Raw genomic sequence first — 25135 nt, forward strand, 5'->3', positions numbered from 1 at the left:
GTTGAGATAAGAACAGTTTAAGAATTGAAATAAAGTAAAATAGTAATGATAATAACAATAATAATAAACAAAGCAAGTGATGCACAATGCAATTGCTCACCACCCGCCGACCGATACCCAGACAGTTCCCGAGCAGCGATCGCTGCTCCCCAGCCAACCCCCCCCCCCCCCCCCCAGTTTATATACTGAGCATGACGTCATATGGTATGGAATAGCCCTTTGGTCAGTCTGGATCAACTATTCTGGCTGTGCCCCCTCCCAGTTTCTTGTGCACCTGGCAGAGCATGGGAAGCTGAAAAGTCCTTGACTGGCATAAGCAGTACTTAGCAACAACTAAAACATCAGCGTGTTATCAACATTCTTCTCATACTAAATCCAAAACACAGCACTGTGCCTGCTACTAGGAAGAAAATTAACTCTATCCCAGCCGAAACCAGGACACCCCACTATATCTGTTGTCTCCACCTTCTGATTCTCCTTCTGTTAATCCTCCAGCTGCCAGGCTCTTTCCTATGACTATAACTCATGTTCCTAATCCTGCTGCTATGCAACCTGGGGCCCTGGCAGAGACAGCGCCAGTATTAACCTCCTATAGGGGCCGGCCTTGGAAACCTAGTGACTTAGCGTTGTGGGGAAGTAAGATGCCCTGCCTAAGGGAGGACGCCAAGAGGTGTGCCCAACTATTCTCGAATATATGTACAGGGAATAGTCCTAGTTGGAGTGACATTTAAATACTATTAAGGGAACTCTTTCACCCTAATGAAGGAGAGAAAATAATGAATAAGGATGCTGAATTGTCTCAACAGGTGGGGGGGAAACAGAAACTGCTGGCCAGCAAATGATCCAAACTGGGACTAAAATCATGCAGGGGATCGAGCCGTTTGTCAGACAAGGCTCTGGAATTTAACAGAAGCCATTGGATCACATGGGGAGCTTGGGGTGAACTGAACTAAAGTACAAGAATGCAGGCAGAGACCTGATGAGCATCCTAGTGATTTTTGGGGATGACTCTGACAAGCTCTGCTAAAATATGGAGGAATGCCATAGAATTTTAACAACGTGCTCACAATTAGCATCTTTGTGGATGAGGTGGCTCCCGATATACAGAATTACTTTAAGGAACACATGCCTGGGTGGCAAGGAGGGAATTTGTAAAAGATTTTAAGTATTGCTGTGTTTGTATATGATGGGTGTGAGGAAAAGCAAAAAGCTGAACAGATTAAAGAAAGGAAGCAGCTTTAGCTAGGAATTTGCAAGTGAGAGACAGGGGCCGATGGAGAAGGCTCAGCTAAGACCAGGAAAGGAAGAAAGGGGAATGGGAAGGAATGCTGGACGGGAGCATTATTATTGTGGGAATTTAGGGCATATACAGTGGGAATGCCCACTTCGGCCACGGGAAAAGACAAGAGAAGGAAAATTATCACCATGGAGAATTGCCCCAGGAAGATTCACAATCACAATGACTGCAGATCTTGCAGGGGAAGCAGAATGATTAGAAACTTTTAATATGTGGGTAACCCAATTGGATCAGGAGGGACATTATAGGTAAAATTGAAAGTTGTGAAGTTGAATTCTTGACAGATACAGGAGCCACATTATCCCTTTTGAATTTTACCCTGAGAAGGTCTCAGACCACGGACAGAATTTTAATACATGGAGTCACAGGACAAAGAGAGCAGAATTTGATTAAACCCCTATTGGTAGCCATAGGAAACAAAAGTATAGGGGGACAAGTTGTATTGGTGAAGGACTCCCAAGCGTGCCTGTTAGGGAGAGATCTCTTGCAGGCTTTAGATGTAGAATTACACTTGTCACCTGAAGGAATAGGTTTAATAATCATGGGAAACACTGTAGTCACTGGCAGCCCAAATAATGAGCTGAAAATATCGGAAGTGTTGAAACACATACCAACAAAGCTGTGGAGTAAGACTAGCATGGATGTAGGATTACGAGTTTCAGCTCAACCCATAAACATAAAACAAAGGGAGGAGACCCCCCCCTCCAGCTGTGAAACAGTATCCGATTCCCCAAGAAGCTGAGAAGAGCATTCAAAAATAAATAGACTGGTATTTAGCCCAAGGAATTTTGAAAGTGTGTTTGTCACCGTATAATACTCCTATACTCCCTGTAGAAAAGAATACATTATATGAACATGGGGACCCAGAATACCATATTGTGTAAGATCTTTGGGACATGGTTTAGTCTAGTCTACCCTTAATTGGTTTAGTGTGGACTTGGTAATGTTAGGTTAATAGTTGGACCGGATGATCTTAAAGGTCTTTTCCAACCTAAACAATTCTATGATTCTATGATTCTATGATCTACGGATAGTTAATCAGTACATAGTGACTCCTCATCCAGAAGTGCCCGATCCCTCTACCATACTTTTACAAATACCACATTGGGCAAGATATTTTACCGTGATTGCTCTAACCACTGCCTGCTTTAGCATACCTTTAGATGAAGACAGCCAGCCTTTGTTTGCCTTTATGAGGAAAGGGCAACAATTAATGTGCAAAGGACAAGTAATCTGGGCATGTGTCCCACAAGGGTTTGTGAGGTCTCCTACAATTTTTTCAAAAATATTGAAAAATTATTTGAGAGACATAAGATTACTGGGCAAATCCACTCTTGTACAATATGTAGATGATTTGCTGATACCCAGTAAAGATGAGGATGCCTGTATTAAAGATAGTCTACATCTATGTATCTATGTGCTACCCTAGTGGAGAAAGGTCATCGTGAATCTCCATCCAAACTTCAGCTGTGTCAGAAGGATGTTAAATATTTAGGGTTTATCCTAAGGGAATGGCAGCGAGTAATAGACCCAGAAAGAATAGAAGCTATAACAAAGCTTCCACATCCAGTCACAAAAAATCAGTTGCAAGGGTTCCTCAGAGCTGTGGGATTTTGTTGACCATGGATTCCTGGGTTGGGAGAATTAACAAGACCACTGACAGAATCAACAAGAAATGAGGAGGTAGAACCCATTGCATGGGATCCAGAAAGAGAACAAGCTTTTAGAATGATAAAAGGAGCTTTGGTATCAGCCTCCGCTCTTGGACTCCCAGACTGTACAAAACCCTTTAATTTGCATGTACATGAGCAAAAAGGGATAGCCAGTGAAGTAATAACACAGAAACTGGGTCCGCATCATAGGCCAGCTGCCTATTATGCAACTCAGCTTGATCCAGTGGCAGCAGGAGCACCAGCTTGTATTATATCAGTAGCGGCAGCAGCGACTATATTGGAGAAAAGTTGCCCACTTATAGGACATCCAGAGACAGTTCCACATGAAGTAGAAATACTACTGAAGCAATATGCAGCCCAAACATAGTCACCGTGACAGGCATGCAGGTATGAACTAATTCACCTAATGGCAGATAATGTTACATTGAAGAGATGCAATACCCTGAATCCTGCAACGTTGTTACCATTGCCTGATGAAGGGGAGGAACATCATCAGTGTGAATGGGTAATGCTTACTTCCAGCAAACCACAAACAAATTTAACTGATGTTCCTTTGCAGAATCCAGATATAGCTCTGTTTGTAGATGTCTCATCCTACTATTTGCATGGACAATGATGGACTGGGTATGCCATGGTCTGCCAAGGAATGGAATCTGAACCGCTCTCAGCAAGGCTGAGCGCACAAGGAGTGGTACTGGTACCTTTGACACATGCAGCTCATCCTAGAAAAGGAAAATAAATCAATAGCTACATGGACTCTCAGTATGCCTTAGGGGTGTGCCATGCATCAGGAATGTTATGGGAAGAATAAGGATTTTTCACATCATCAGGGAAAAGGGTATCCAATGGAGAGGAAAACCACAATTTATTGGGATTGACCAACTACCCAGAGAAAATGCTGTGATACAGTGCCCAGCCCATACCAAGGACATTATAGAAATTAGTAAAGGAACGCCTTAGCTGATGTAGTTGTGAAGGCTGCAGCCCGGCAACCTCTGAGGGAGCGTATGGTTACGATCTCAGTGGAAGATCAGAATGAATGGCCAAATTTAACAGATCCTAAAACCATGTATGACAAGGACTCTTCAGCAGAGGAAAAGAAACAATGGGAAAAGCGGGAAGCAAAACAAGACGACAGCAGAATATGGACATTTGGAGGAAAACCAGTGTTGCCAAAGAAATATTTAATTACTGTGGCCAGGTGGTTTTATGACAAAGCTCATGGAGGAGCAGAGGCAGTGGCTAACCAGGTACAAAAGATATGGACAGCATCCAGAGTTTATGCCACTGCGAAAAGGATCACCAATAGCTGCCTAACCTGCCAAAAGTTTTCCAGTATTAAGCCAAGCTCAGAGTTAGGGGGACAACCATGGGCCTACTTTCCTTTTCAGTGATTACAAATAGATTACGCAGATATGCCATCCGCCAGTGGATACAAACACTTATTAGAGTAGATCAGTTGTCAGGTTGGGAAGAAGCTTTCCCCATGAGAAAAGCAGACACAGGAGGAGCAGTAAAAGCATTATTAAAGGAAATTATACCCAGATATGGAGTTCCTGAATCAATTGAATCAGACAGAGGTGCCCATTTTACAGCAAATATAATTGGACTACTACATAAGTTGCTAGGTATAGAAAGGAATTTGCACACTCCCTATCGCCTGCAATCCTCAGGACAGGTAGAAAGAATGAACAGAACCTTAAAAGGTAAGATAGCAAAAATTTCCATAAATACTGGGTTGAAGTGGCTGGACGCATTGCACTTAGCCCTATGGGATGTCCGAAACGCCCCGTGACAACCCATAGGACTAACACCAGCAGAAATTCTCTTTGGGAGACATTTGGCTATCCCAGGAACTTAGATCCCAGCTAAGACCAGCCTCTTGAATAGAGATGAATGACTAACCCAGTATGTTATAAGTTTGCAGAAACAGTTTGCAGACCATAGAAAATATGGTCAATGGTACCAATCGGCACCACCTGAAATACAGGTACATGATATACAGCTGGGAGATAAAGTTCTAATAAAGATATTTTTTTAAAAATCTAAACTAGAACCGAGATGAGAAGGGCCATATACTCTTTCACTATGTTCTTACTTTGCTGTCAAAGTTTCAGGAAAAGAAAATGGACAAAAGACCCTGATCACAGTCCATCATGATGCAGAAGAAATCCACAGTGTCCTTGAAAGGGTGAAAAAGGATGGCGACCACCATCCGTGGGAGTCCCTTGTGGGATGGTCACCTACAGCCACTGGAATACATAACCACATGTTATGTCCCCTGAAAATAGTATTATGCTTAGCGTTACTGTGTTTGGTATTTCTGATTATCCTCTATATAAGAACATGGAGGTTAATTGTTCATCTAGAAAGACTTTGTGACCTTTGTCTGACATGTTAAGCAGGAATGCTTAGAAAAAATAACAAAGGGAGGACTGTTGCAGAAGGCACTACCTAGCTCAAACAGAGTCTAATACAAAGTGTTAGTAGTGCAAGGGTATTATTGCCCAGGGATTTCTTTGTTCAGGCTCCCTCTCCGGAGGCACCCAGCTTGAGCTGTTGTTTACTGCTGTACTGCCCAGTAAATCTGCCTGGCATACGTCGTGTCGGAGACTCTGCTTTGGGGAAACCTAGGGTCGAGCCTGAGGGGAGAGAAGGCGCCCGAGAGAAAGAGAGTGAGTGTGTGAGGAGTCGAAAAGGGGCACCTGTCAGCTCAGTGGAGCTTCCCGCTGCAGAGGCACTTCGGTCCAAGCAGTTAAAGTCTTGGGTGGTGTGTGTGCGACTCCCTGAATGGCGTGTGAAAGCTCGGGCAGTGGCTGCTCCTTTAACAATGCTCCGTGTTCTCTTGCTACATGGTGGAGAGCTTTCCTGGTCATTGCTAGCGACTGGGAGACACTTCTTTCACTGAACCCCCCTGTGTCACCAACTTTCAAACTTTGTGCAGATTAATTGGAAGCATTGTTGTTATCCTTTGGGTATTGTGGCAACAAAGTATTGGGCAGATATGTTATACTCTTAATATCTTTGTTCTTAAGATTGCTATGGCCTACAAAGTTCCCCTAATTTAGCCAGCTACCTTACCACCACCCTTGACTCAAAAACAGTGAAGGCAAAAGCAGATTAAAGTATTTAGCACCGCTAAAATACACATGAGAGGATCTGGTTATTTGAAGGCATGACACATCTCTGCTCCCAGCCGGCTGCCAAATGGGTGCTAGCCCCTCGCCGCGGCAAAGCCGGCACGCTGAGCTGGCCACGGGGCTCTCATGCTTTGCAAGATCAGCTGGGTCAGGGCTTGCCATGAGGGAAAACTGGCATCCACACAGTGCTGAAGTCTCATAGACTCATAGAATAGCTGAGGTTGGCAGGGACCTCTGGAGATCATCTAGGCCAACCCTCCTGCACAAGCAGCTTGCTCGGGATTGCGGCCAGCCAGCTGTTGAAAATCTCCACAGATGGAGACTCCTCCTTGAATAAGAGTCCCAATAACATGTAGGAAATCCAGCTTCTACCACCCGAACAACTACAGATACACCAGCAGAGAATATCCCACCTCACAAAGAGGAAACTCGGCCACCCCAGGATCACAGCCTGGAGGGGAACTAAACCCAGGTATGGCGGCTCAAGGAAGTGGGCTGCTGCCAGAGAAAACGGGGCTAGCTCAACCCTCGGGGGCATGCCCCAAAGGAGGCCACCCAGGAGGCCACCACGAGGGCCAGCTCCCCTGTGCCAGCTGCTCGCACACCCTCGGGGGTCGGTGGGGGCTGGCCGGGCTCCCCACAGCCATTCCGCCCAGCCTGACGCCGCCGGCCGGGCCCCCACGGCCGCCGGGGCGGCTCAGGCCGAACGCACGCCACAAGCCAGCCCCTAACACAGCCCCGCCGGCGGGCAGCGGCCGCTCCCCGGGCGGGGCGGGCCAGGGGCGGGCCGGGGGCGGCCGCTGGGAGGGGCGAGGCGCCGGCCGCAGCCGCGGCCCGCCGGGCGAGGCGGGGCCTGCTGCCCGCCTGCCCGCCCGCTATGTGGCGCGGGCCGGGGCGGCCGGCGGGGCACCGGCGGCAGACGGAGGTGAGGAAGGGCGGCCGGGGGCGGGGGGAGCGGCGGCCTCGCTCCCTGCCGGGGCTCGGCTTTTCGGCTTCCAGCGCCGCCGGCGCGACGGGGAGGGCGGCAGCGGGGTGTCCGGCTGCGGCGGGGGTCGGGAGGCAGCTGGGCTTTTCCTCCCCCGCCCGCCTCCCGCCGCTCCGTGGCCCGTGTGGCAGCGTGCGGAGCGGGCGGTGGCGGCAGGGGCCACTCCGGCCCGGCGTCCCCAGGCCGGTCGCGGGGTCGGCGGGTTGCGGCGAAGGCGGGGATCAGCTCCTCGGCAGGTGGGCTGCGGTGCTGGTGGTTTCCAAAAAACCGGTCCCTCGGTTTCTGGTAATTTCAGGCGTGTTTTGAGACCGTTTTGATGCAGGGTGTGTTTGCGCAATCCCGCTACCTCTGCGTGTGGCTGCTGGTTTTCCACGTTTTATGGCACCAGATAGCTTCCTTGGAAGTAATTTTTTTCTTTTGCATTTCTGTCTGCTGCCTCGTTGTGTGTCGTGTTACACAAACCCAGGTAGGAAGTACGGTGTAAAAATGAAGACTCTGGGAGTGCTGAACGCCGCCACATTTTTTTAAAGTACTTGTAACAGGAAGCAGGATAAAGCTTGGCCTGAATCTTCCTGACCCGCTAAAGCACTACAGAAACTATTTATTGCATAACCGTGATCAAACAGGGGCACTTTTTTAACTGTTTGTATGACGACAAGAGCAAGGCTTTGGGCGAAAGAGATGCCTGCAGAAATATCAGCATCCAGCCTAGCGAGGAGCTGCTCTGACAGTCCCGGACCTGCGCTGGGCACAGCCGAGATGGTGCTTGGCAGCAGCCTGTGGAGCCGCAGCCTGGTAGGAGTGAGCTATCCATTAAAAGCTACTGAGCTGAATCAGGTTTCGGGTTTGTTTCCAGCAGCAGCTCTTAAGTCTGGAGGGTTTTCATCAGGGACTCGAGCAAAATGCTGGATGCGTTTTGTTTTTCTTAAGTTCGGCAGCTGCATGCTTGTTTGACTTGGACCGTTTCTGTGTGCTTGGATTCCCAAAAAATGGGTTGGAGTTGCTAAATGAACATGCTTGCCTTCCATATAGATTGTGAAATTGGAGTGCTGTAAAAGCTGAGAAATTGGCATAAAACTCTCACATAAAAATTCTTTTATAATTCAGAATCCTTAATTCAGGTTTTTTAAATTAATCTGTAAATGAGAAATACCCATTACTTTTTTTTTTTGGTAAACAATATTACTGATTCCCTCTCTCCCCCCTGAGACTAATACATTATTTTTTTAATACTTTGCATCACTGTATTTTTGATACATACAGTTTTACCTGCATGAGCCCTTCTGGTCCTTTCAAATGCCTCTTAACTGTACTTTGAAAAAGTTAGTGGAAAAGTAATAACTTACTTTGGACTTAAATAAGCAATATTCTACATTAAAGTCCACATTACTTTATATTGACAGGTATCAGGAGTTGAAATGACATAGAAAAGTCTTCAAAGTGCTGACTGCAAAATGAGCTCTTTCCACTCGATGCTGAAAGGAGGTACTGTTTTCAATCGATTTGAATACTGGTAAGATCTGGTTTGGATGCTCTCATTGCCTCCAGTTTGACATGATGTCGAAGTGGGTGGATAGGTAGGTCTTAACTGTGCTAGAATCAATCAGTGGTGGCTGGTTATGTAGAGCTACAGATATCCTCCCCTGCCCCCCATGCTTTGGTGAAAGTTGAGGCAGTACCTGTAACAAACGCTTTGTTCAGATTCAGATTTAGAGTGGTTAATAGTTTGTCTCAAAGTTGAACTGGAATTTAACTTATAAAGATTTAACTATTGCAGGCTTCTTTGTGAATATTCTTTGATTTCTGTGACTTCATTTTGATGTAGCTTCAACAAAAGGTCTTCGATAATGGGTTTTCCTTAAAAGTATGACTTCTCTGTAGTCCTGCAACTTGCCGGATTGTCTGGAAAGGAGGCATTTAAGGACTAAAGTTTGTGGTCATCACTTCAGTGTCAGAATACCACAGTGGATAACCAGAGGGTGCCTGTGCATTGTTTGGTGTGACTCAGCATTCATGCATGCCCCTGTAAAATGATCAGCTGCATTTGGTTTATATATTGAGTATGTTAGACAGGAAAGTTGGGACCTCAGGACAGCAGTAGACTGGAAACAAGCTATAGTCTCTTAGAAATTTTATCTTGCTTTGCTGTCGTGGTTTATCCCTGATAGGCATCTTAACAGCTTACTCCTGTTGACAGGAGTGCGCAAGAAGGAACAAGGTATGAGCTGTATGAATTGTTGTGGTGGGTTCAATCTTGTCTTGGTGGTCATACTTTGGAGCAAGTGGCCATACATGGGTTTGGTTCTCCACACCCTCTCCACCTCCAGTTTCAATGAAACTGTATTAAAGTTTTACTTAAAAGGTTAATGCAGTTCCTTCATATAGGTATGCCACTAAATTGGGGCACTTTACACCTCTGTGCTATTATGCTGTTTGCAGAGATGATAATGAGTTGCCTTTGAACCACAATTTCTGTGTTCTTCTGTATGGCTCAAAGGCTAAGGATCTGTTGGTCACCCTTGCTGTAATGAGTCCCCTATAGAGAGTGATTAATACTGAAAGCCACTTAAATTAACGGTGATGTGCTGATATGCAGTTGAAGGGCTTAGATGCTTTCTGTGCTGCCGTCTTGAGTGTTTCTTCATTGTCACATCCACATATTTATAAATTATTTACCAGTAAAATCTTTTCAAAATTGGAGACAGAAAATTTGGAAAACAGATATACAGTAATGTGTTTTCCACGGCTTCTTGAAGGACAAGTTTGCTAATTCTGCTGCATGCAGACTTTGGAACCCAATATATCTCTAAACCCGTTCTTATGGCATTTAAAGTTGGCAGTGTGCCTAAGGCAGGTAAAAGACCAAGTTCTGTGAAGATAGACATCCTGCGAAGAAAAAAAATGTTGGTGTCTTAAATTACGTCCACACGTTTTCTATTTCTGTTTTCAAGATGGTAATTTTAGAAATTTGAAGAAGCTGTAGTAAGTTGTATTTTAATTATGGGAAGATAAATATTAGGAAAGGAACTTGGAGATCAAACCTTTTCTTCTTTAGCAGTTCGAACCACAAACATGATTGGTTGTTGGTGTGGGGTTTTGTTTGGTTGTTGTTGTTAGGGGTCTTTTTTCCTTCTCCTTTCTTAAAAGACGTCACATATGTTTTTTCTTTGAGCCCAGCAAGCTTTGAGCTGAAACAGTTTTCCAAACTAAGTTTGTAGGTAGTGTCATCAGTGAAATTACTGTTCTGTCTAGCTAAGTGAGATTTTTGAGCTTCTATGGTTGTATCACAGGGGCATTTCATACTGCTGAGACTGGGATAGCAGTCACTACAAGGCTAAAGTTGTTAGGTATGTGAACAAACATCTGCTTTTTAAACAAAGTTTGCTGTTTCCCATTTGTGGATTTTGGGTAGTGTTTCTCTGTATATTCTGCTTATGGAAAATTGTAAAAAACTTGTGTGGTTGTTTGAAACACACTGACCAGAATAGAAATGCTCCATATAGTGTGATGTATTGCAGCTATGAAAGCTAGAGGCTTCTTCCCTTCTTTCCAGCGTTTTTAAGCTTTACCGCTGCAATATTTGAAGGGGGTGTGTGTGTGAATTTTGAAAGAATAGAAGTTTTTGAAAGTTGAGCTTTAGCATACAGTATTAGAAAGACATCCACCCTTGGTACTGGAGACCAGTAATGGGTGCAAAATGTAAAGCTTAACCTGTTGGTTTACTTACTTAAATTTAGGGCAAGACAAGAATTACTATTCTTTGTTTCCTTTTAGTGGTTAAATAAAAATAAAGTGGCTACTTATGTCTGGTTTTGTTGCTTGCTTGACACCTGCATAATGTTATCTTGGTTTTGACAGAAACTTCATTTTCCAAAGGTTTTTGCTAGAATTCTTGGTCAATCTTTATGGCAAGTTTTGTTGTTGCTCTTTTGTTTTAAGTCATCTCTCGTGTAGGCAGAGGGATGCTCTTGCTTTTACATTTAGGATGTCTGTTGAAAATTTGGTTTTGTATGTGTGTGCTGCTGTCCAAGTGTGTGTTGTAAAATCCTTTTTTTTCCCCTTCTCCACTCTTTACAGGTAAACTGAAACTCCAAGAATGATGATCAGCTCATTGGCAAGTTACAGGAAAACTACATACAAGGCAACTAAATAAAGACTATGGTGAGTGCTCTGTCAGATAAACTATCCAAAAGAAGTACATACTTGGAGGCTGTTATATTAAAGTGTTGAACTCTCCTCTGTGCGTCCCTCCCTACTACCCTGATACTTCTGCGTATGAAATGTTTCAAAAGGAGCTGGTGTGGCTTATTTATTACTACAGTGAACTACATTGGATATAAAAGTAAGTCTAGGCCATGTATGTTTTTCAGGGAATACCATCTCTTCTTCCAACCATTTCTAGCTGGGTAGAAGGCAAATATTAACTAGGACCTGTGCAATGAATGTTTTGCAATGGACTGCTATGTGGGAAACCGGATTGCTTTTAGAGTGAGAGGGAACAGCATGCAAAATAGTCGGGAACTGAGGAAAGGCAAGACAGCTAAATGCAGACCTTAACCTACAAGGAGCTGTCAGAAGGGAAAGGGGTTAAGTGTTTGCCAGCTGGCTGACAGTAGAAGGCTTGGGAAGGGCTCTGATGACATCTTGCCAAGAAAAAGCAGGCGCATCTGAGAGGGGAGCCGTACTTCGTTAAGATCTAGAGGTTTCATGGCAGCTGCTTGTGGGCAATGAGGGCAGTAGGTGTCTGTTCAGTCATGTCTTTGTTTGGGAAAGCTACAAAGAAGACCTGAGGTGTGAAGTGAAACTACAGTTCTTGAACACTTTGTTTTGTGTCTGACCACAGCAATTCATATTAGCTGCGGTTTCCACATGTTTGACTTTAGACACCAATTTAAGTGCTGGATCACACTCCAGTTACAGTGTGCTTGTCCTCCTGCAAAGAACTACAAGTTCATCTGCTCTTAAAAGTAGTGCTGCCTCAACAGTACAAGAACAATTCAAAGAACAAGACCTCACACATCTTTGTGATTGTGTCTCTTGTAAACATGTGGAAAGAGGAGTAGCTTAATCAAGCTTGGTTTCTAAATTATACAGTACAGCTTAAATCACTGTATGCTAGCATAACTTGTCTGTGTTAGAGAGTTGGATTTTTTTTGGCTTAACTATGCTGGCAAAAGAAAATTACACTTTATACAAGAGTTATTCCAGTAGAAATTTGGAAAATTCCAGTAGAAAGCTGAAAACTGAGCAGCCTTCTGTGGAGGCCAACAGTTGCTGTCGTTGAAATCTTCAAAGACTGGGGCTGAATCACCAAACCCATCTTTGCCCTCCCCAAGATGACTAATGCTTCTCCTGATTTTTAAAGGAGTAATGCAGCGTGCAGAGGACGGTGCAGCTTGAACACTTACCACACTAATGGAAAAAAAATTCTTCTTTGCAGCAAAAGATGACATCTATAGTTTTGCTCATTGGTCGTCTCATTCTACTGATACCTCTGTTCAGTGCTGGTAAGTTAAATGTGTTGTTGAAATTACCATTTTAAAAAAGAAAACCTGCAAGAGACAAGTTGTATGTATTTAGTAGAAAAGAGTTACTGAGAGCAAAGAGTAGATTTGGGGTTTGTTTTTGCTTCAGCTTGTTGAAGATGTGCTGAGTGCCTCTTCTTGGATTGAAGTTGCACTGAGGATGGAATGGACAAATTGACATAAATACTTTTAAATCTAGCCACATAAATTTAGGGTGCTGAGGCTTTGATTAGCCTCTCCCTGATTCCTATTAAGACAGTCCGAAGAGATTGGCTTCCTTGACTTAAAGAAGGCATTCAGCAGCTAACTTTAAGAGATGCTGTAGCTCTAGTCCTGAAAGCAGTAGGGCTCATTTTCCTTTACAATTAATTTGTAATATTTTTAGTGGTAGACCTAATCTTTCAGCAGAGTTTAGGACTACATGAATTAATGATGCTTGTCTTGCTGCTCTTGGCATAAGCCGTCTAATATTAATGTCTCTGATTAGTTTAAGCTCCATAGGGATCTACTTGGAAATCTTTAAATCAGGTGATAGGATGGTGGTGGGACTGGAAAAATTACTGAAATTGAATACATTAGCTTTGTATTTAAACAGTCATTCAGCAAGATTTGTAAAGTCAGTTCAGTCAGATGTTTTGCAGTTTCACAGGAATTCAGTGTTGCACATGTATGCAAAAGCTTGGAAGTTTTTAAAATCTGCTTTATAGCCAAATGGCCTGCTCTGTTTGTGATAAACTGGTATTCTCCAAGTAGTTTTCACTTGCAGATTTGGGTTCTTGATGACTTCTTGCAGTATCTGTCCTTCTTTCTCTGGTATTTTTTTGGCTGATGTTTAAAAAACTGCTTGCTAGGCTGCATGACTGATAAAAATTCTGTTTATGCTCACTTTTTGTGTGATGTTCAGAATAATGTTCATAATTTAAAGGGCTTTCTGGTAAAGATGACAGAAATTGCAAATGTAGTAAGGAAATAATATGTTATAGTCAAGACATTAATCTAAATACTGCGCCTCTCCAAATTTCCTTTGTATTATGACATGTTGGTTCACAGACTTCTTTGTGTTGAGGTCTTGATCTCATTCTGTACTGTCTTGTGCTTCAGGTCAAAAACCATCTTCCCCTCTGCCTCCCCCGCCTTCTTTTTTCATAATTTGTTTTTGGCCCCACAGTCATAATGGCCAGAGTGCTGTGAGGAGCTCTGCACTGCTGCTGTTTGCACCATGCTTTTCATAGATAGTATCTACACTAAGAATCTGGTAATTCCGCAAAGGTACTAACATGCTCAAATAACAGGGACATGACAGGCAAGTTGTGAAGCTTGTGTTGCCTGGTGAATCCCATGTGTCTTCTTATACACTGGTTTGCACTGAGGTTATTGGACTTACATGTGCTTGCTGCTGACTACCTTAATAGAGGGAAGTTGTGGCTTAAGCTTTGTAAAATGTGTAGTTTAGATCCTTAACCAGAAGGTACTAGACAAACCAAAAATGGTAGCCTTGCTAAGTTTTAATGGTAAGTTGTTACAGAAGGTTTATTTTCTAATTCTGTGTAACTTGGAATGGATATTAATACTTCTAAAACACTAAAGTATACAGATTAAAAGCATTGATAATTTTTTCTTGTTTTTCTAATAGAAGAGTGCGTTATTTGTGATTACTTCGTGCTTGTTGGAGAGCCTACAGCTATTAGTTGCCCAATAATTACATTGCCAGTGCTTCACTCTGATTACAACCTGACATGGTATAAAAATGGCAGTGCTACACCAGTAACCACAGAGAGAGATGCCAGGATCCATCAGCGAGAGGGCTTGCTTTGGTTTATTCCTGCAACGCTGGAAGATTCTGGACTTTATGAATGTGATGTAAGGTAAGGAAGGGAGGAGGGAAGCAACTGGGTTGCTAACGCTTACAGGTGTGATAATATGTTTGTGGAACTTGAGTGTACAGAACTTTTTTGTTTTAGGAAGAGAGCTTAGATCAGTTAAAAGCACTGTTTTGACCATGCTTTTTGTTTCTGTGTGCTGCCTTTTTTTTCTTTTCTTCCACATATGTAGCATTGCAAAAGTGGTTCATACAGAAGACTCTATCTTAAAGCATGATAATATTAACAATGGTATGCGTGGGTTATTTTGTTGGTTTGTTTTGGAGGAAGTGTAAGGTCACAGGGAAAAGTCTTAACTGCTTCAACTTTTCCTGTGTTCAAATTGCTGTTTGATACTGACAGATCAGAATAACATTTTGGTTTCTTCATTGGACATGGTTAAATGGAAGAAGGATCTAGGAGGAGCAAACTCTGCATGTTATGCAGTATCACCACATACAGACTTCCTGGAGAGCTTAGCAACTTTTTTGGAATCCTGTTAGAAATTTACAAATAAAAGGCAGAAAACCATTCTTATGCTTTATTTTAAAACATTACAAAATGTTACTGGTCAATAATGAGAATGCGTGTGAAGAACAAAGCCGTGTGCTAGACAGCTTTAGAGACACTGAAAGCAATGTGTCCCCTGTACTGCTCAAAAGATCTGAGTGCGCAGAGAAGAAGAAAAAAGGAACAGATTCTTTTCACCTCTTCAGTACTTAAGCTCTTGCCCTATTTACAGCTCAGATTAGTGCACTGGAGTTGACCACTTCAGGTGGTCAAATCTTATTTATAATGGCTGAAATTCTGAAATGGCTGAAATGGCTTATTTATAATGGCTGTGTTCAAAAAATGTGTAGACATGGCACTTTGGGACATGGTTTCGTAGGCATGGTGGTGTTGGGTTGATGCTTGGACTGATGGTTTTAGAGGTCCTTTCCAAACTTAATGATTCCTAGTTCTGCTTTCATTAAAATATAATCCAGTCACCAAGCCAGGAAACATGAAATTAGTTATTACTCTACCCTTAATTGGTTTAGTGGTGGACTTGGTAGTGTTAGGTTAATGGTTGGACTTCATGATCTTAAAGGTTTTTTCCAACCTAAACGCTTCTATGATTCTATGAAATTGTCTGAAATTGTCTGTGTGCTGAACAGGAAATGAATTTTGGGAGGGCACACAGAAATTGTTCTTTCCCTCGTGGTCTTGCCACAGCACACTGAGAACAGCCAATGCAGGCTTTTTGGGTGACCCAAAATTTCATAGACTCACAGAATACTTTGGGTTGGAAGGGACCTTTAGAGGTCATCTAGCCCAACCCCCCTGCAGTGAGCAGGGACATCTTCAACTAGATCAGGTTGCTCAGAACCCTGCCCAGCCTGACCTTGAATGTTTCCAGGGATGGGGCATCTACCCCCATGGGCACTAAAATTTGTTTTAGTAGTGTGCTGTTACATGTACTGGTGTGCAGACAGTACACCGGTTATGCTGAAGGGGTTTGGGTTGTGAACGTAGTAACAGCGATCAGCAAAAACTTCCAGTGTAGGCACAGGTCACAGGTCTTTGCACCTTCCTGCTCCAGAGTTGATAATGAAGCTAAAATTGGAAGTCAGAAGAAATGCAATCCTTTCAAAGCTACCCAGTTAAATAATTTTAATTTAGTCTTTCCTGCTGTGTTTCTGGTTACTCGAGCTATGAGATGTGTTCCTGTGGGCACCTCACATCCCTGACTTGCATAATGTCAGCAGGACAAAAAACTTGCTAAAGTTCAGTTGTGTTAACTGTAGGCTCCATTTTATGCATCAGTCACTTAAACCTTAATGACAGAGCTTGTTAAGGTGCAGTATACAGAAGTTGAAGCCAGGACTGTCAAAACATGCAGTTCACTCTTCTGGAAACTTCTCCCTTAGCACAGCATTGAGAAATGAAGAGTTGAGCAATGAATTAATAGAGAGTATTCCTTTCCTTCTGGTATAGGCTTCTGGTTTCTAGTGCCATCTCTCCTCTGCAGAGCTACTGTACCACAGGTTCTTGTGAGCTCTTGGTGTGAAGTTGTTTCACACTGATATTGCACCTTGATGTTTATGTTATTCAAAAGCTTTGTCTCTCTTCAGCTAAGAGTTACAGCCTGTTTTTCTTGATATGTCCCTCCAAGGAATGCTGAGATGAGCCTGTCGTCTTCTGTTTGTTTGACACTGAGGGTGTTCCAATGCAGACATGTTTTTGGTTACCCTGCACTACTGTGTGTTGGCAAACGTAGCACTGAAAATGGCAAGGCTGGGTTGGTGCTATGGCCTCCAAGAGCATCAGCTGTGAGAAGTCCTGGCTTCCCCTCTGGTGCTTCCAGAGCAGACTCCACTTCTGCTCACAACACATCAGAGCTTATTCCCATCTGTCTCCATCTGGAATGGGGGGTGGGGAGCTGAGGGTGGTGTTTAAAAGCTAGGGGGGCTGTAGCAGGGGTGTTAGGGGCAAAGCTGGTGGAAATGCTTAAGTCCCTCTGTAAACTCCCTGACTTGCTGGAAACAAGGAACCTTATTGTTAATGACCTAACTTGTCTGCTGTTCTCATTACAGGAGCCTTAACCACTCTAACAAAAAAACGATATATTTAACAGTTTTTAAGAACGATAACAGCTTGTGTTTTAATGGAAAAATGAAGTTTGAACAAAAAGTGACGAGCACAAATACTGGAAAGATTATATGCCCTGATCTAGAACATTTTAAAGATGAAGACAATAATCAGCCTGAAGTACACTGGTATAAGGTATTGTGCATGTGTATTTCAGATATACAAGATAGGAAATATTCTATTTAAAATGTGTTATGAAGTATCTGTGAAAAGCAGCTTTTGGAAGGGAAGGTTTATTTTCTCTACAGTTTGAGTAAGGCATCTATCTCGCTACACTGTTGGGGAGGTGTAAGGAGGTATGGGAGGCATATTTTGAAAAAAAACCCAAATTGCCCATTTTTGGATTGCAGTTTTTTCAGAGTCAAAACCATGTTTTGGTTTTGTTGATTTGTGAAAATCTAGTTTATCCTTTGATTATTTTATGTAGATAATAAGTTTAAAAACTTGCATGTTTCCTTAGATAAAAGGCTCTGCATAATTGTTTCAGTCTTGCAGAGTATTAGGCTTGTCCTATCTGTTGATCATGGTGTGTTTTTTCTTATGCCTCTTGCTCTGATTATGCGAAAATACTGTGTAGACTATGTGAACTTAGAAACATGTATTTTGTCCGTGTTTAAGGTAAAATTCTAAAGCAGTTCAACTCTTAATTCTGATGCTGGTATTAAAGTAGCTACATGGCCCTGTACATGTAAAATAACCTTGGTGCTGCACATGTACATCTTCTTTTGAGATGAAATTATTTTAAACTGCTTATAGGTCAGGGAAGAGAAGGAATTTTTTCACTGTATTTGCATTGCCACAGAAATGATAATACACCCAGCGGCACAAGGCACTGCTACAGCAGCTCTCACTCATCTCAGTGAAGTATGAATGCAGGCATGTATTCTCATAAACTGTACTACATGCGTAATAACTTTATCACACCTGAGATAGATAACTGTCAAGCTATTAAATGAAATTCTCTACAACTACCTGAAAGGAGGTTGTAGTGAGGTGGGTGTTGGTCTCTTCTCCCAAGTAGCTAGTGATAGGACAAGAGGAAGTGACCTCAAGCTGCGCCAGGGGAGGTTTAGATTGGATATTAGGAAAAGTGTCTTCACAGAAAGGGTCGTCAAGCATTGGAACAGGCTGCCCAGAGAGGTGGTGGAGTCACCATCCCTGGAATTGTTCAAAAAAATGGGTAGACGTGGCACTTTGGGACATGGTGTAGTGGGCATGGTGGTGTTGGGTTGACGGTTGGACTGATGATCTTAGAGATCCTTTCCAATCTTAATGATTCCTTGTTTTTACTTTCATTAAAATATAATCCAGCCACCAAGTCAGGAAACACGAAATTGCCACTCTACCCTTAACTGGCTTAGTGGTGGACTTGGTAGTGTTAAGTTAATGGTTGGACTGAATGATCCTGAAGGTGTTTTCCAACCTAAACCATTCTGTGATTCTATGAAGGCAGTGAACTAAAACACAGCATTTGAAAACTTAAAGGATTGGCTGGAGTGTTTTTTAAAAAGTACAAATGCAGCAAGATGTCATCAGGCTTCATGTTACAGCTTAGTGATGCTTGGATAAGAAACCATGTCGTGGCTTTCCAAAAAATCAGTATTTGGCAAGCATTTTAATAATCAGTGGAGTTCAGTAACTTACTTAATTATCAGATTATTAGTTCCCTTAAATCATGTGTACTTTTGATATATTTAGGAGTGTAAGCCTGGATTTCTTGAAGACAAGCGACTTCGTTTGGCAGAGGGTGAAAATGCTGTCTTGATTCACAATGTAACTTTACAAGACAGAGGAAACTACACATGCCGTATGGTATATACCTATATGGGAAAACAATATAATGTTTCACGAACCATGAGTTTAGAGGTTAAAGGTGAGTGCATTGTGGTTATTCTCTTCTCTTTTTGCCTCTGCTGTAAATATTTATATGAAGGCATAAGCTGTTTGGCATGTTACTTTTCAGCTCTGTGAAATCAGAGTTGCAAATCTTCTTTCATTTTTTCCTGAATGCTAAAATTAAAATGCAATAATGTGTGTTGCTACCCTTGAGCATTGCTTCTGAGGAAGAATTGTCATGGGGAAAAGAGAAATGTGGGGTTAGGAATGAGAATTAGAATGAAGCTGTGATTACTGGGGTGGGGGTGTTTGTTTTTGCTAAAACAAATAATGCACTGTTAAATTAAACAAACTTAAAAAAAAAGGGGGGAGGGGGGGGAATTTTTGCTGGGACCATCACAGCAAAACACCTGCTTGTGGACCTGTTGGTGAACTTGATTACAAAGTTCAGTAGAATCTCAATTGATGGGAAGGAGATGTGGCAAGCTGTATAAATACTATAAAGTTAATAAAACTTCCTCTGGAAAAGATTGGCTTACTTTTGGCTCTTGGTTGTGCTTTTCTGCATCTAACGGGACATTGAACTGTGTGTCTCACTCTCTCAGTACTGTCATTTATTGCTGTGATTGTCTTTGTATGCAATGCTGCTGATGACCTGACCAGTAACACGATAGTAGTTCTATCAGAAAAGTTGGCTGGAGGTAGACTGTCCATCTTTTTAGATTAAATCAAAACTCTGACTTCAGATAGGTAATACAAGAACACTGGGTTGGTAGCAGCAAGTCTGTATGTCGTGCAGAATGATACAATTCCAGCCCAGTTTAAGTGTGTGCTTGCTTACTCTTTTACTTAAATAGATACTCACCTGATCTAGGAAGTTGATACAATCCCTCTTTTTCTTCCTTACCCATCTCTCTGACAAAGTTAATCAGTTTTTGGGTTTGTTTTTCTTTTCTGGTTTTGTATTACTTTTATATCAACTGCCAGTAGATTTTAGATTTGATTTTTTTTTTTGTTAAAGTATTTTTAAGTTAAGCTAAAGCCTTTTGTTAACTTTGAAGCTAAAATAGAATGATTTGGATAGAGTACAGCAAATCTCATGAGATATTTTCTGTTGAGAATTTGAAACTGGTAGTAAGTATGAAGCTACAATAGTACCAAACAATAAAACAAAACCATTGTAAAACTCAGTTGAAGTAAGTAGTGGAACTTCAGTGCCTGAAGATTTTATTTTTCTTTTTGCTTCTGTTAGAAAGACCACTGCGGATCAGACCAGAGTTTATTTATCCGAAGAACAATACAATTGAAGTAGAACTTGGTAAGTAGTTGCTATTTAAGAAGTCATTAACATTCAGTAAAACAAGTAAGCTCCTGGTCTTTCTGAAATAACACATAAACAGTTCCACTGACTTCAGCTAGAGTGGGAGATAGACACATGGGTTGAGAATATCTGGAAGACAGATGATAGAACATGATTCCCGCAAGTAATTTGCAGAGGGAATAACTGTCTGCCTAAGATTGGAGTCTCTTGACCAGCAGTGTCGGGTGGGAGGCATATATTTTCTTTTTTTTAATTATTGCCATCTGTCCTTTGTACCACTTCTCAGTGTCTATGTCTTGACATATCGTTGGTATCTGTGGAAATATGGTTACACATATGTAACATGTTAGGGTAGTTACCAGTTGACCAGTTCAGTAGTTTTTCCTCCTCCTGTATGTTTCCTGTCTCCCTTCCCTCTCCACAACCTGGATTTTATTCTTCATTCTAGGGTATTAAAAGGTTTCAGATACTGATCTTTTGTGAAACAGTGAGCTGCTAGTTGATGGATATCCCAGGTATTGTTTATCTTAGAAATTTCTTAAACAAGAGTTTCTGGATATTAGGAATAACTCTTTCCCAGTGAGGACAGCCAGGCAGTGCAGCAGGCTCCCCAGAGAAGTTGTGCAGTCTTTATCTTTGGAGGTTTCAGAACCTGACTGGATAAAGCTCTGAGCAGCCTGGTCTGCCCTCAGAACTGGCTCTGCTTTGAGCAGGAAATTGGATGAGAGAGCTCCCAAAGTCCCTTCCAAACTCAGTTACTCTGTGATTCTGTGGGCTGAGTATATGGTATGCAAGTCTTTTCCTAAGCAAAACTATACGTGTTTAGATTGCACCACGTATCAGATAGAGTTGTGCTCTACTGATATAGCCCAGAAGAATGAGTTTTGGAGCTGCTTGAACTGCAATTTTTTTTTTTCTTGTTTTGCACCAGGGAGAACTGTTTCAAACTAAGTATTTGGTTAAAAAGGGCATTAACTGATTTTCGAGAAGTGTGACTGGTTATTTACTAGAATTTCCTGTACAGGATCTAAGCTGCCTTGTAATGTTTTGAGGAAGGTTTGTTACCAGTTAGGTCATTAGAAAAGCTCTGAGGAGAGGTTGCACTGAGGCTTTGGCACCATATGACAGCTGCTGCCAGAGCATTGTGAATTATTCTTATGTATGTCACATTGATGGTAGTCCCGCATAACACAGCTACTTTTGCTGCTGCTCTTTCTGACATTGACCTTGTAAATACTGTGTATATTGGGTGTTCGTTTTTCATGTTGAGGCCTCATGCTTCTTTTCACATTATATGAAACATTTTGTCTGGCCAAAATTCTGACTTTGAGTATATGGTATTAAACTAAAGTGAACAGCACTGAAATACTGGTGGGTTTTGTGGTTTTGTTTGTTTGGGCTTTTTTTTTTGTTGCAGTTGTTTTTTTTGTTTGTTTTTTTTTTTTTTCTCCTTTTTGACCTCAACAATTTTTGAAAGATACCTCATTCTGAAGTTGCCAGGTTCTGGTGAGGATCAGTAGATTTTGACCAGAATAATGAATGAGCTTAAACAGAAATTATGTTCCTCCAAAGTCCAGAAGGCTTTGTTTTAAACAAAGGGAATATTCAGGTTCTGATACAAACAGTATTATTTTATAGACTTACAGTCCCGCAGTCTTCAGATGGTTATATAATTCTGTTGGAAATATTCAGAAATGGCTCAGCAGCCTCATCTTTTCTGGTAATTACATCTTCTCTGGCTTCATTACAATTACATGCCTGAAAAGATTTATTTGTGCTCTTCCACTAAAAAGGAAGTTTGATCACCAAATCTTAGAGTGAAATAGGGAGACTTGCTACAGTAATTTTTTTTACCTCACACAACCCTAATCTTGATGTGTGAAATCTTTCCTTTGTTATTGTAACTGTGGAAGAAATGAAGTAATATTACAGTGGGGCTTCCCTGTACTGCATCTCCCACCAGCTAAAATATCATGTAAATCTTGTCCCCAGTTCTGACTGGTAATTAGTTGTGACTTCCCATTTAATTCAGAAAAATTCTTACCAATACAACCTCTACTCAGAAGGAGTCTGATCTGCATAGGCCCTTAAAAGGCTCTTTAATTTACTGAAGACATCCTTCAGGATTTTCTTAATCCTTGATAGCTGAGAAAATGGAGAACAGAGTAATTATTAGTCCAGGGGCTGCCTGTGACTCTCAGCCTATATTAAGATGTGTTATGCAACAACTTGTTTAGACTCTTTATTTTAGAATAGCATTTGGTCCATATTTGTTATGGCTTGGACACTGCATTAATTAAAAGTTGCTGATGTATTATTGGATGCATTAGACCAGCTAATATGAACAAACCCAGCTTTGATTGCCTTACAGACATGAGGAAAGCAGTCACACATGAGACTAAAAGGAGACACAAAGCCTTCACCCACAAAGTGGGTTTATTCTGACTACTGAACAACTACAAATGATTCCCTACTACAGGGGGACCTTTTAATGGAAGTTGGTGGAGTTTTTTGGTGTTGTTTGTTTTTTGGGTTTTGTTTTTTTTTTAAAAGGCACTGCCATTCAGTATTGGGTTTGCATGGCAAGGTTTTGGTAGAGGTGAGGCTGCAAGGGTGGCTTCTGTGAGAAGCTGCTAGAAGCTTCCCCTGTGTCCAATAGAGCCAACACCAGCCAGCTGGCTCCAAGACGGACCCACCGCTGGCCAAGGCTGAGCCCATCACCGATGGTGGTAGCGCCTCTGTGATGTGTTTAAGAAGGGGGAAAGTGGCTGTGTGACAGCAATTGCAGCTGAAGAGAGGAGTGAGAATATGTGAGAGGAATGACTCTGCAGACACCAAGGTCAGTGAAGCAGGAGGGGCAGGAGGTGCTCCAGGCGCCGGAGCAGATATCCACCTGCAGCCCGTGGTGAAGACCATGGTGAGGCAGCTGTGCCCCTGCAGCCCAGGGAGATCCATGGTGGAGCAGATATCCACCTGCAGCCCGGGGAGGACACCACGCCGGAGCAGGTGGATGCCCAAAGGAGGCTGTGACCCCATGGGAAGCCTGCACTGGAGCAGGCTCCTGGCAGGATCTGTGAACCCATGGAGAGAGAGGAGCCCATACTGGAGCAGGTTTGCTGGCAGGGCTTGTGACCCCACGGGGGACCCACACCAGAGCAGTCTGCTCCTGAAGGGCTGCACTTTTTGGAAGGACCCACGCTGGAGCAGTGTGTGAAGAACTGCAATCCGTGGGAAGGACCCACATTGGAGAAGTTCATGGAGGACTGTCTCCCGTGGGAGGGACCCCACGCTGGAGCAGGGGAAGAGTGTGAGGAGCCCTCCCCTGAGGAGGAAGGGGCAGCAGAAACAACATGTGATGAACTGACCGCAACCCTCATTCCCTGTCCCCCTGCGCTGTTTGGGGGGAGGAGGCAGAGAAAATTGGGAGTGAAGTTGAGCCCAGGAAGCAGAGAGGGGTGTGGGGGGAAGGTGTTTTTAAGACTTGGGTTTATTTCTCATTATCCTACTCTGATTTGATTGGTAATAAATTAAATTAGTTTCCCCAAGTTGAGTCCGTCTTGCCCTTGACAGTAATTGCTGTGATCTCCCTGTTCTTATCTCAACCCACGAGCCTTTCATTATATTTTCTCTCCCCTGTCCAGCTGAGGAGGGGAGTGATAGAGTGGCTTTGGTGGGTGCTTGGCATCCAGCCAGTGCTAACCCACCACACATTCAAAAGTAATATTTTATGTCTGGTAACTTTAATGGGATGCTGGTGGGGAAAAAAAAAAAAAAATCTTTGCTCCTGTTAAAGGCCTGCCTGTGGGGCAGAATGTGGTAAAACCTGTATGAACCTGGAAACACCTGTATTTTTGAATGAGAAATGGCAAGAGAAGGTTCTGCAGAAACTTAACAGTACATTCATGAATGTATAGAAATTGAGGGCATGGAACACCTAAGGAGTTTTCTTCCTTTTGAAGAGCTGTGCAATGCACTAAACCACATCTTTACAAAATAGTGATTATTGTGGTGGAAGTACATGAGGGAAGGGATTGGGGAGCATCTGTGATTTCTGTGTGAACTCTTGTTCATGTAACTGCTTTGCATGTGAGCTAAAGGTTTATTCCATAATTTTGATAGAGACTATTCCTTGGTGGAAGCACCTAGGTCTGATGTGGTTCTAGAAACGAAACATTAAGATCTTTACATAGGTGAACTGAGAGCCCACGTTCTCCTATCAAATCATAATTTCCATGGGTAGAATACAGAAAGAAAGGACTCCAAGAAAGCTGCCTACCTTCCTGTAAATGGAGCCCTCTGAGGTACATTGGCAATAAATATATGCTGCAACTTGTCTTGCTTTCTTAATACTGAAGCATTCTGTAGGATCTGGACTGTTGGTGGCAAAGGAGCTGAGTGACAGGTGAGGTTCTGGGAGCAGAGTGTGAGGGTATTCAGAAACCATCCCAGTGGACAGTGTTGGCCAAAAGACTCTGATCTGGAGTAAAGATATGCGTGGTCACTAAGAATGGGATTCAGCTCCAGGGTGTAGTTGTCTACACATGGGTATCTGCATATGAGCTGTGGGCCTTAATTCATACTGTTGTCAATGGGGGCTCAATTAAGTTGCCTACACATAGATGTCTAGTGCTGTTTTGGGTGGTCTGGCTACTCTAGCAGTTGAGGTTTCTTGAAGATCTGGAGTACTATCTGCCAGCTCCATATAGATGCCTTGGAAGCTGGAGAGCATTTCAGATGTCACCATACTGTGTACATGCAACTGATTTGAGCCCTGAAGTCTTTCAGTGGAGTCTGTGGAGTCTGGAGAGCCATTCAGTGGATAAGGTCCAGGTGTCTGCTTTAATGTGAGTGGACTCCAGCAGAGCTGA

General features: G+C 42.7%; 1 protein-coding gene across 1 annotated transcript in view; it reads left to right on the forward strand.

Annotated features, from left to right (window-relative positions):
* The first annotated feature begins 3977 nt into the window (after nt 1–3977).
* LOC104025350 (interleukin-1 receptor type 1) overlaps nt 3978–25135 on the forward strand; it is a 30705-nt gene continuing 9547 nt past the window's right edge. The window contains exons 1-6 of the mRNA XM_075716714.1: nt 3978–4220; nt 12521–12602; nt 14254–14485; nt 17056–17245; nt 18809–18983; nt 20199–20264. Coding sequence (XP_075572829.1) covers nt 3978–4220; nt 12521–12602; nt 14254–14485; nt 17056–17245; nt 18809–18983; nt 20199–20264 — 988 coding nt within the window. The remainder of the gene's footprint in view (nt 4221–12520; nt 12603–14253; nt 14486–17055; nt 17246–18808; nt 18984–20198; nt 20265–25135) is intronic.

Source organism: Pelecanus crispus, chromosome 1 (assembly GCF_030463565.1).
Source record: "Pelecanus crispus isolate bPelCri1 chromosome 1, bPelCri1.pri, whole genome shotgun sequence".
NCBI classification, from domain to species: domain Eukaryota; kingdom Metazoa; phylum Chordata; class Aves; order Pelecaniformes; family Pelecanidae; genus Pelecanus; species Pelecanus crispus.